This window comes from Ailuropoda melanoleuca, chromosome 1 (assembly GCF_002007445.2).
Source record: "Ailuropoda melanoleuca isolate Jingjing chromosome 1, ASM200744v2, whole genome shotgun sequence".
NCBI classification, from domain to species: Eukaryota; Metazoa; Chordata; class Mammalia; order Carnivora; family Ursidae; genus Ailuropoda; species Ailuropoda melanoleuca.
This window is the reverse complement of record NC_048218.1, coordinates 179,340,558-179,352,191: the sequence shown is the minus strand read 5'-3', so window position 1 is coordinate 179,352,191 and position 11,634 is coordinate 179,340,558. Positions and strand designations below refer to the sequence as shown.

The window sequence follows — 11,634 nt, the reverse complement described above, 5'->3', positions numbered from 1 at the left end:
TGTTAATTACAGGGCAATAACAGGATCAACGAGAGCTTTTACTGTGGCCACATTACTGTGGAGTAGTTTTGTTGGAGTGCTGTTTCTCAAATTGGTAGCATATTTCAGATAAAGAAAGGAAGTCTCCCCTAGTTGAAACTGCTGTGTCATTTCTTCTTCCTTAACTGAAATTCCAACCAAGTTTCAGGAAATGCCCTAATGAGCCACTTCTCTTTTCTCTTTCCTCAACTAAGTGGATTCCAACCAGCCCTAACTATTCATTATTCATGATCAGATCATTTACTCTGGTTGTCTCTTTTGGCAAGGTGCTTATGTTATGGGAAGAGGGATTATGATTTGGTGCTGCTTATAGAGGTGATAACACTGATAGAATCCAATCATTGCTGGTAGGTAACTAAACTGGCAGGTTAATTTTCTGTACTTTAAACAAACTATGAAGACAAGTCTAATCAATATTTATTTTATTTTGATATGTGTGGCTTGCTTATAATTATGGTTTCATCTTGCATGATCATTAGGTATCATGATATTAGAGTAGTTGAGCTGTGATTTGCTATAATTTAGGTAAAATATATCTGAAACTTTATTAATGTCTTATTTTCAATCAAGATGTAGAAATCACTGTTTTAATACATGATAAGCAAAGCAAATTCTTTTTCTGGTTTAATATTCTTGGGTATTTACTAAACTGTACCGATTTAACATTTTATTGCATCTTATATGTTATGAGTAAATGTTAATTTCTGTTTACATTTTAGCAATATATATCTTATTGGCTTTTAACAGTAAGAAAATACGAGTTCTGTTCATAGCTGAATTAACACTACATAGTACTTTAGTGTATATTATTTTTCCAGTGTTAAAAATTATTCTGGTTTTTTAAATGAAGATTTGGATCTGAAAAATTTGTGTAGGAGATGTCAAATATCTGAAAGCAATAACTTTTTGTAGTCATAGTTTTCAGTTGTTATAATTAGTAGAGTTGTGGTAGGGACGTGAAGATTATGTATATATCTGTATACATACATATATGTACACATCCATTTCTTACATATTTGTTTCTGTGAATTATAATCCCATACTTTCAATATTGCCTTAAAATGTCTCATTGGGAATAGACATTTTGAGAAAAAAATAAACCTGAAGTAATCTTTAATTCATTTCAGGTAGCTTAATTAGTAACTTATTTACTGGAAACTTCATTTAACATTGACACTAAAATAACCTTCACAGTTCTTCCCTATTCAGAGACTGGGTCAACAAAGCAAACTGAAACAGAATGGGAGTTTCTTATCAAAATTATTCAGACCATTCTGCTTCACTTCTATTTTAGCTGAATCTAAGCATAACTTTACATTTTCAAGTCACTTTTGAATGACTACTAAATCTTTTACTTTTTTGGTGGAAACTACCTTAAATAGGCCAAATCTGTGTTCTCCATTTTGAGAATAAAAAGGTTTTTTTCACTATTAAAACAAATGAAATATATATAATTTCCATGTTGTCTATTTTTTTTTTGTTTTTGATTATTTTTAATATTATTTTTAAAATTTTCAGTTTCATTACAAAGCAGTAGAACAGCTAAATGAGTATATTTTGTTGAACTGAAACTTGGAGCTGATGTCAAAAATGAAACAAGTTGAAAAATGTTTCTTAAGCATCAGCTTAATTTTAATGACTGTGGCACAGGGTTTGTTTTAAGGTCTAGATAACCAAAATGATAATGAGACATTTAAATATGATGTAAGTATCTAGCATAAGTTAAATTTTCAGAAACTGTAGTAATTAACACAGTGGAAATAGAAAACAATTTTGAAAACAGAGGTTTGAATAGTCAAAAAGGAGAAACAGGAAAGAAGAAACCGAAAGAAATGAAATATTCTTAAACAATTGTTTCAAATAATCTAATGAAATACGATTCAAAGGGGATAACAATGGATACTGATAAAACAATAATCATAATTATACATGTGGAAATGGAATCATTCAACTCTTTGGAAATCAATGTACAAATCAAATTTTCTGAAGTCAGTTAGACATGCCAGATTCTTATGGAGATAAATTTAACTCTTTTAGTAAGAAATACTGGATTAAGCAGCAGAGTGATAGCAGATCTAAAGAGGTGGTGTTTACTATTAGCAGATCGCAAATTTTATGCTAATTTGCAAGCAAAACAAATGTAGAGTGCAGCATATAGTTCCCTGCTTAGGTTTTACTGATTGTGTTTACTAAGATCAGGAAAAAGAGTCTGTGAAGCATAGAGCTGAGGATGTATGAGGAAAGCTTGAAGAACCACAAGTGTCCTCAAAAACATGAGCTCTGAGGGGAGAGCTTAACAGTAGTTTCATAGAAAGAATGAGTAGCAAGAAACTAATGTATAAAAATAGCCCTTATTTTATAGAGTTGTGAATTAGGAGCTAGTTAAGGAGTCTGTGGGTTGGGGTGCAGGTGTTTGGAGACATAGCAAAGATTTGGCAGACATCGCTTTGCCTCTGAGGGCTTAGTGGATACAACATTATGTGATTCCATTAAGTTGTATTCATTGGAGCATGGAAAGTGTGGCCACTTACTCATCAGCAAAAAAAAAGAATGGTATGAGAATGTATTACGGGGTAGTTTATGTTAAAGGTCAGAAAAATTGGGGGAATCTGTATTATTGAAAAGTGAAATAGTAAGGTAGGTTGTAGAATTTCATCAGGTGACCAGTTTAAGGAATGGATTGGTCAAGGAGAGAAAACCCTTGTTATGGATGTTGTAATTGTTCTCAGGATACAATGGGAGATTGGGCCTAATGATCTTAGCCATTAGGTTGCTGTTTTTCTTTTTAACTCTTCAGGTTTGAAAGAATAAGTGAGATTTCAAAAATAGAACTAAAAAAAAGCAATTGAAGGGAATGAGTCTAGTAAGTAGAGATTGAGTTTTAATAAGGATTCCCATGCTCCCTGATGTTCATTCCTAAGAGTTACCATGGAAGAGTATCTACAAATCATTTCTTGCCTTTCCTGAAAGCCTCTTATTCCATCTGCGTACTAGAATACAATGTGATTCACTCTCTGGGTTTTTCTACCCTGCCAGAGAATCCTTCTATCCCTCCCTTCTGTTCCTTTATTTATTTCTTATTTTGTGAACATATTTCCAATACAGAAGTTCATATGCACATGAACAAATTAAGTTCTGAAAGATATGCAGCTTGCTTAGATGTATTTCCATCCAAATAAGAATTTGAGCCAGGACTCTATCTCTTCAATCAGATATTTTGCTGTGTCCTTTTATCTTCCCTTTGCCAAAAACTTATTCTATCCACCATCTTTCCCCACTCCCCCCAAAATCTAGACCAGTACCTACTACTTTGAAAATCTGCCTATAAACAGGTAATGATCTCAGCTAGTGTCTGCAAGAAATATCTCAGCAGCTAAGATGTTTATAATCTCTGCTCCCTTTGATCCTGTACAGACTTGAAAGGATTTGAACCTACCAAACAATCTGAAGTCTGCAATAGAAATTTTATCAGCAGCATTTTTTACCATCAGACTTTAAGCTCTGGTAAACTTTTAGACTTCTTCTTAATTAATCTTAGGCCAAAAGGGCATTGAGCCTTTAGTCATACTTGCAAATGTTTCTCTCCATTTAGACAATTGCTTTTTCCTTCTATAGCTTATGATTGTCCTTCACATATGCAAGGCTCTTTTCACATGATGGATGATTTGCTCTTTCCATCATAATTATACCTATCATTCAAGATTTTTCCCATAAGTATATTCAACCTTCTTTACTTTCTCTCTGCTCTCCAATTGTAAACCATCTATTGTTGTTTTTATTGCAAACAGCCATTTTTTTTCCTTATTAGACTTTTGACATATTGTGGACATGTTTGGAAAAATCTGAGCATATCAACTCTTAGAGTAGGAGCAAATCAGTGGGTGAGCCTGCCCAGTGAGATGACTGATGACATCATCTTCTGGAGAAGGTAGGGAATGTGCAATTTTGTCTTGAACAATAATTTAGTTAATATCTATGGAAGTTGGTTAAGTTGAAGGTGTATAAGTAGAGGAGTGTAACAGGCGCAACACCAGTTTTTAAGGATGCTAACTCAGATGCCTAAGATAGGGAACCTGCCAATGAGTGTTTGAGGTATTTCAACAATTAATCTCACAGACAAGTTTTAAAAGTATGTATCAATTCCCTGAGTCTGGGGGTTTGGGAAGGGTTCAAAGAACCCTTGAAAAATAATTAGCTATTCTTTAGGCAGGCAAAGGAGAGGAGAAAGGCATCAGACAAAAAGACTAGCATGTGCAGAATTGTGAAAAGCATGGCACATCCAGGGGTCTTTGATTAGAGCCTGCGATCATTGTGGGGAATAACATAAAGTAGGGCTGGAGAGTTAAGATGGGGGCAGACCATAACTATGCTTTTAAGGGTTTTAGGATTTTAACAAGAGGAGTAGCTTGATCTGATTGTGTTTTAGCTGGATATCTCTGGCCATTTGGAACACAGTTTGGGGGGATAAAAGACTAGAGCCATTAGTTTTAGATTTTGTTTATACGGTGCTCCTGTATCTGCTTTAAGAGAACAAGGACAAGTATGTGCCTCTGGGTAATACTTTGCAAAGTGGTTGTACCTCTGGCAAGAACAGAAGGCAAGTGCTTTGCTAAAAATACGATAGAACCTACTTCATAAGAAAATCAAAGGTGGTGGACTGTGTCATTTTCCACTATAGCAATAACCACTGAAATTGAACATGGATTAGCTCCCAAACCAGTGGGCCAAGAAAATATTTGCAAGTGATTCAGTGATTTCTTTGTGGTTGCTTGGTTTAGTGCTGATAGAATACACTGAAATGGGAAGTCAGAGTTCAGCATTTTTAGCTTGCTACTAACTTGCCATGTGACTCTGAGTAAGTCCGTGTGTGTGTGTGTGTGTGTGTGTGTGTGCTGAATATTCTAAGTTGAATTAATATCTGTTGTGGAGAGTGAAGGGCAAGGGCTGGGACTGAGTGTGAAGGACAAGGGGTCTGGTGGTGTTGAAGTTTTGGTCTCATATGCCTGAAGAGTAGTTCTGAATTCACTCTTGGGATATCAAACTTAGATTGGATGTGGGAACTCCAAGATTGGAAATCTAGGTCGAAGCCCAAAGGGAGGACCTCTCTCCTTTTCCCTGTGGGATCCTTGATCTCACATTTCTGACAGATTTTCAGAGCATGAAACATAACCATGAGCTACTATCTCATATATCTGGCCTTTTTTTTTTTCTTCTCAATATCCTTTCTTGAATACAGGCTCAGAGGACTCTGCCTTAGGACAGAGCTCTCAGACCAAAATGAAGTACCGAACGAAGCAACTCTGCATAATTCGGGAGGTAACTTTTAATTTGCCTTTCTTCACAGGTCATCTATACTTTTTCATATTTTCTGAGGATGTAGTGCCAATTCATTCACATTTCTATTAGTTTCAACATGAAGTACTGGTTATACTAAATAGTATCTAAATTCACTTATATTCAGCCTTACTGAGCACACCCAGAGACATGTATGACAAAACTTTTGACCCTTTGCTTAAGATGTATTTGTCTAAAGACAAAACTAACAAACAACAACAACAAAATAGCAAGCAAAAATATTCCAGAATATGCTAAAAGGAAAGAATTTATGAAATAAATGCATAAGCTAAAATAGTAAGTTCTCTACTTTAGGATAAAAAGGAGACAGTGGCTGTTTACTACTCCTGCTTGAGTAGCAGTCATCTTAGAAGAATTTTCATGAATATCAAAAGCAGCTATATTACCTGTAGTCTTCTCTTCTCCAGTTGATAAGAGTTAACACTGATTGGGCTCTCATCAGGTGTGAAAGGCTTTGCACGTATCACCCCATTTGAACCTGAAAATACCCTTGAGGCAAGTGCTCTTATCTCCATTTTTGAAAGATCGGTAACTTGTCCAAGGTACCAGTGAGTAAGTGATGGGGCAGTGACTTGGCTCTAGATCTGCATGGTGCTTAAGCCTAGGTAAACTATATAATTTTTTCCCCCCTTTGGTCACTTTTAGATTTAAACTTTATCTTTGTTGTTCTATTTCATTCATTTTGAATAAGAGCCTAACTTTATTGTAGAGAAGGGGAAACAGTTCAAGGGAGAAAGGTTGGGGGAAATCAGAAACCATGCTATGCTAAAAATGGTTTCCAGGCTTACACATGGATAACGAGGTCTTTGACTGTATTAGATTTGCAAAAATAGCAGTTGCAGAGGTAACAAGGGACCAGAATAGATGGCTCTATTTCATAAAAGAAAGGGGCAAAGTGAAAAGACTCATTATGTTGAAGCAGTAGATGGATAACCAGTGACAAATATCAAGTAGATTTCCTTCAGTTTGGTCAGAGAAAGGTCATTGATTATTTTTGGTTAAACTGGTTCACAGAGGCCAGGTCTCCACTAAAAAAGGGAATTAATTGCTTCCATTTCCCACTAATTGCCTCAACATTTCCCTTTGCTTTGTCATTGGAGATTTGGTCAGAGAGGCAAAAAGTCAAAAGTCAGAGTGTGATGGAATCTACATAAAAAGGGAATCTGAGGAGACCAAATTATGGCATTTGGTGTAATAATTATAATGATATTTAGCATTTTTCCCTGGGAGTACTGTGGATTTTTAGAGACCTTTTCAATCTTTAATCAGACCGTAGGGCACATTTAAGAGAGTTCACTGTTTTTATTTCCATCTAGAGGATAAGGCATCACAGAGAGATGAACTGACCTCGGGCAAGTCTCCTGAGATGTTAATCCTGTATGTTGGATTGCACCCTCCAATGTTGAGTTTTAGCTAGAAGCCTGGGCTTTTCCCATATCATTCATTCATGCTCCTTCAGAGTCTAAAGACTTTTGTGCACATTATCATCTGAGATTACTACTTCTATTAATGACAGAAAAATCACCCAAGAAAACAGCATGAAATGGTCTTGATGTCACAACTATTGTTTAGTTTTCAGCTTATTAATTGACACTCCAACGATTTTCAATTAACAAGGCATTCTACTTTGTATTTGATGACTCAACCAGTCTTTGAAATCCTGCCCAGCTTTAAGTCCTCTGGAATATGTGAATTTTGTATTCCAGATATTTTGTTTTATTGTTCTGAAACTCAAAGTGGCAATATAGAAAGGGGAAAGAACATGAACTCTGGATATGATAGGTCAGTGTTTACTTGTACTACCTTTAGAGGCCCAATAGACAAATGTTTCTCTTTAGGAAGTCCCAAATCTTCAATATCAACTATTCTTCTTTGCTGGAGGAACCAGATATACATTATTCTTAATTATATATTTATTATATTTTAGGTCACTTAGAAACATGACATATTAGAATGAGTGTAGGTTTTAAAGATGGTTAGGTTTCAAAACCAGCTCTGTCATGACCAGTTGTTTGATTCCAGACAGGTCATGTAATTTGATTGAGACTCAATTTCTTCATGTGGAAACCTGATATACCTCATTGGGTTTCAAGGTTATAAATGAGAATGTGGTGGTAAAGCACCTTGCTTAATGCTAGCATAGAATGAGGACCTAGAGACCTTAGCCATATGTTTATTAGTGTTGCTATTAGAAATTATAAGGATATTAAATGATAAAACTATCAATTGGGACAAGACTTAAAAAACATAAGACACTGGTGTAAAAGCAGTCTAGTACTCTATAGAAATACTTTATTTGAAAAAATGCTCTCACAGTTATGGTGAACTTGAGCTGGACCTTCTTCCTCTGGTCGGATGCCTTTCCATGGCTAGTCTTCCTTACTCTATCCTATTGAAAGTGCTTTGTTCCCATTGCCATTTGGTAATTAGAACAATTCTGGGAATTGAGTAGTATTATTGTGCCCATTGTACAGACAAGGGTATTTACATGCTGGGAAGAAACTGGCCCAAAGACACACAGCTTGTCAGTGAAGAGCCCAGGTTTGAAGCAGGTAGGCTGATTCCAAAATTTGTAATCCCAACTGCTACTCTAACTGTGCTTTTGAAACATCAGACTGCAATTTAAAGTTGTCATTTGTGTAAGCTGAGAAATTAAATTGCCTTCACCTCTGTTTTTATTTATTTATTTTTTTAAATGATTTTTTATTATATTATGTTAGTCACCTTACAGTACATCCCCAGATTCCGATGTAAAGTTCAATGCTCCATTAGTTGCGTATAACACCCAGTGTACCATGCAATACGTGCCCTCCCTTACCACCCATCACCAGTCTATCCCATTCCCCCACCCCCCTCCCCTCTGAAGTCCTCAGTTTGTTTCTCAGAGTCCATAGTCTCTCATGTTTCATTCCCCCTTCTGATTACCCCCCCTTCTTTATCCCTTTCTTCCCCTACCGATCATCCTAGTTCTTATGTTCCATAGATGAGAGAAATCATATGATAATTGTCTTTCTCTGCTTGACTTATTTCACTTAGCATTATCTCCTCCAGTGCCGTCCATGTTGCAGCAAATGTTGAGAATTCGTTCTTTCTGATAGCTGAGTAATATTCCATTGTATATATGGACCACAGCTTCTTAATCCAGTCATCTGTTGAAGGGCATCTCGGCTCCTTCCATGATTTGGCTATTGTGGACAATGCAGCTATGAACATTGGGGTGCATATGGCCCTTCTCTTTACTACGTCTGTATCTTTGGGGTAAACACCCAGTAGTGCAATGGCTGGGTCATAGGGTAGTTCAATTTTTAACTTTTTAAGGGACCTCCACACTGTTTTCCAGAGTGGCTGTACCAACTTGCATTCCCACCAACAATGTAGGAGGGATCCCCTTTCTCCACATCCTCTCCAACAATTGTTGTTTCTTGCCTTGTCTATCTTTGCCATTCTAACTGGCGTAAGGTGGTATCTCAGTGTGGTTTTGATTTGAATTTCCCTGATGGCTAATGATTTTGAATATTTTTTCATGTGTCTGTTAGCCATTTGTATGTCTTCATTGGAAAACTGTCTGTTCATATCTTCTGCCCATTTTTTGATTTGTTTATTTGTTTCTCGTGTATTGAGTTTGAGAAGCTCTTTGTAGATCTACACCTCTGTTTTTAAATTAATTAAGGGGAGGCACCTGGGTGGCACAGTGGTTAAGCGTCTGCCTTCGGCTCAGGGCGTGATCCCGGTGTTCCGGGATCGAGCCCCACATCAGGCCCCTCCGCTATGAGCCTGCTTCTTCCTCTCCCACTCCCCCTGCTTGTGTTCCCTCTCTCGTTGGCTGTCTCTCTGTCAAATAAATAAATAAAATCCTTAAAAAAAATAAAAAAAAATAAATTAATTAAGGGGAATCTTAAAGCTATCCTTCGTCTGACAAAAGTGGCTATTCACATTAAAATGGAAAACCAGTCAACAGTGACATCTCTGTCACTAACCCTACATTGGTTTCTTTCTAAGTGTTTTAATTTAGTTTTAAAAAGTACAACTAGCCCAATCCCTTGTCAGGATACATGTCTCAGTCCCCTAACCAAAAAATATTAGGGCCTGGGCATATGGATCCTTCCTGCTTCCATGGTGCTTTTCTCTCATCTGCATTTCCCCCTGTCCTCTTCTGTAGCTCTCGGGCAGGCCCAATGAGCCTTTTCTCCCCAGTGCCGAAGCTGATGGCCAACTTTGAAGAGAGCCCTCATTGTCAAACTAGTTGCTCACAACATTTTTGACTTGTTTCTCTTAAACAGTGTAACCTAATAAAACTCCTTTAAAATATATAAACAAGGCCTACCTATTAACACCGGAAGAGCTAAGACTATGTATACATGGGAAACTTGGTTTGACTGTTTTGATTAACTTGACTGCTCAAGTCAGTCAAAAAGTAATCACCAGTGAAGCAAACCATTCTGACAGATTTTTGGCCCACTGTGACTGCTTATTTGACTGGCTTGCCTGTCAGGTTGAAGTGGTCAGATTGACTGGAGACAGTCTAACTGGGAAATTTAACTTTGGAGGACGTGGGTGTCTGTATACCAGAATCTACTTTAAATAACTTTATTTGAAATCTGTACCTATTTTCCTGGGACCAGCAAGAGAAGTTTGAAAGTGACACATTGCAGCATTTGACTTTCTAGAGTGAGATGTCTTGTTGCTTGCTAGAGCTGGCAATATATTTATAGGCTACAAAACAATCACATTTTTCCCTATGCACATACAGACTTCAATAGGATTGAAACTCCACCCTAACTTGGCCAAGTCTTAATAAGGCATCATACTCTCTTACTCTTCTGAAGGGTTGATGATAGATATGTGACAGCAAATGACTTCTCAGATATCAGGATACCAATTCAGTCATTAGTGACTTGTGGTAAGGGCCAAGTTGACCTTGCCACTAATAGTAGTTTTTCTAAGAAGTAATATTTATAAGAGAAAGGAAAAAAATCAAAATAAAACACCAAACAAAACCCTTGGTGAGATGCAAGAGAATCTGGTTGACATTATTAGTTGAGCTGCTTTTTGAAAGCAAGCCCCTCTATATATTTATGCTTGTGTTCCTTTTGGAAATTTACCTTGAAATGAGCTCCCAGGTTTGGGCAAGACGACACTATAAGGATGGAAAGAATAATTTATTCTCACATGATAGTGTTGGATTTTATGGGGAGAACACATTGAGGTTATTGTCTGCTGTAAGCACATTTTTATATGGTCTGGTTTATGTTGGTTGAGTATCCTAATGTGTTTACATGAGAATCTGAAATATCCTGTTATTGTTTGAAAGACTTATTCATGTGCTGCTCTTTAAGCCTCCTAAAATTCTAGCTTTACTCATGGACATGGAAATGTTTAGTAAATGTTCAGAACCTTGATGCTACCTCATATACTTCTATTAAATATATTTAATAATGAGATTAGATAGAAGTTAGGACTACAGTGTTAGTAAGGACTCTAAAGTTATGACACTTTTCTTAAAATAGCTTGCTTAATAGTCATATTTTCCCTTGCTTTGGAGTCATTTGATGTATCATTCTATTTTTTAAAATTTTGTGATTAATAGAGGGAAAGGAAGCTTAATTTAGTTTTGCTTTCAACGTTTATACTTTCTAGTCATTTTATGATTAAATGTTTTTAGCAACAAAGCTCTTTGGTCTGAGTAAAAGAGAACGAAATCAAATCTCACAGTTTAAACAATGCTATCGAGAGGCCATTGGGATATATACTTAAATTTTATATGTTCTGTACATTATAGAATCATTATTAATTATGTTTCAATGATCATTTTGATGCTTCAGAGTTTTTACACATTTAAGATTATTTCCTTAGGCTATGCAAATGTATTGCACAAATTTACTTCCTTGATAGTGAGTCATGTGGATACCTGTTGCATTGTTCCCTCCTCAGCACAAGGTATTAAGAATTAAGACATATTTGTTAAGTTGAAAGGCAAAAAGCTTTGTTTTAATAATTACTTTGATGAGAAACAGAGACTCAGTAGTGAGACCATTGAGGATTTGAACTTTTGCTTTGCTTCAAAGTTCCTTAACCTAGCCTCTATCTTCACTTTCTCTTACGGAGAGAATAGGCTACTCACCTCAGTGGCTTGCTATGAGGATTACCTAAAACAAGGTAATCCAAGCTCTGCTCCTGACACAAAGCAATACTTACTGACTCACTATATTTATTACCAATTTATGCCATTGTTGTTATTAT

At 36.3% G+C, this 11,634-nt stretch overlaps 1 protein-coding gene across 5 annotated transcripts in view; it reads left to right on the top strand.

Moving 5' to 3' along the window:
* The first annotated feature begins 240 nt into the window (after positions 1 to 240).
* The window catches only part of TFEC (transcription factor EC), a 77,826-nt gene continuing 66,432 nt past the window's right edge, over positions 241 to 11,634 (top strand). Inside the window, exons 1-3 of one of the 5 annotated variants that reach the window (XM_034670930.1) lie at positions 241 to 386; positions 3,848 to 3,967; positions 5,276 to 5,351. In XM_034670930.1, coding sequence (XP_034526821.1) covers positions 3,939 to 3,967; positions 5,276 to 5,351 — 105 coding nt within the window. In that variant the 5' untranslated portion in view covers positions 241 to 386; positions 3,848 to 3,938. Of the gene's footprint in view, positions 387 to 3,847; positions 3,968 to 5,275; positions 5,356 to 11,634 lie in introns of those variants that run through there. The other 4 variants (XM_034670931.1, XM_034670932.1, XM_034670933.1 and 1 more) reach the window with 4 other exon arrangements.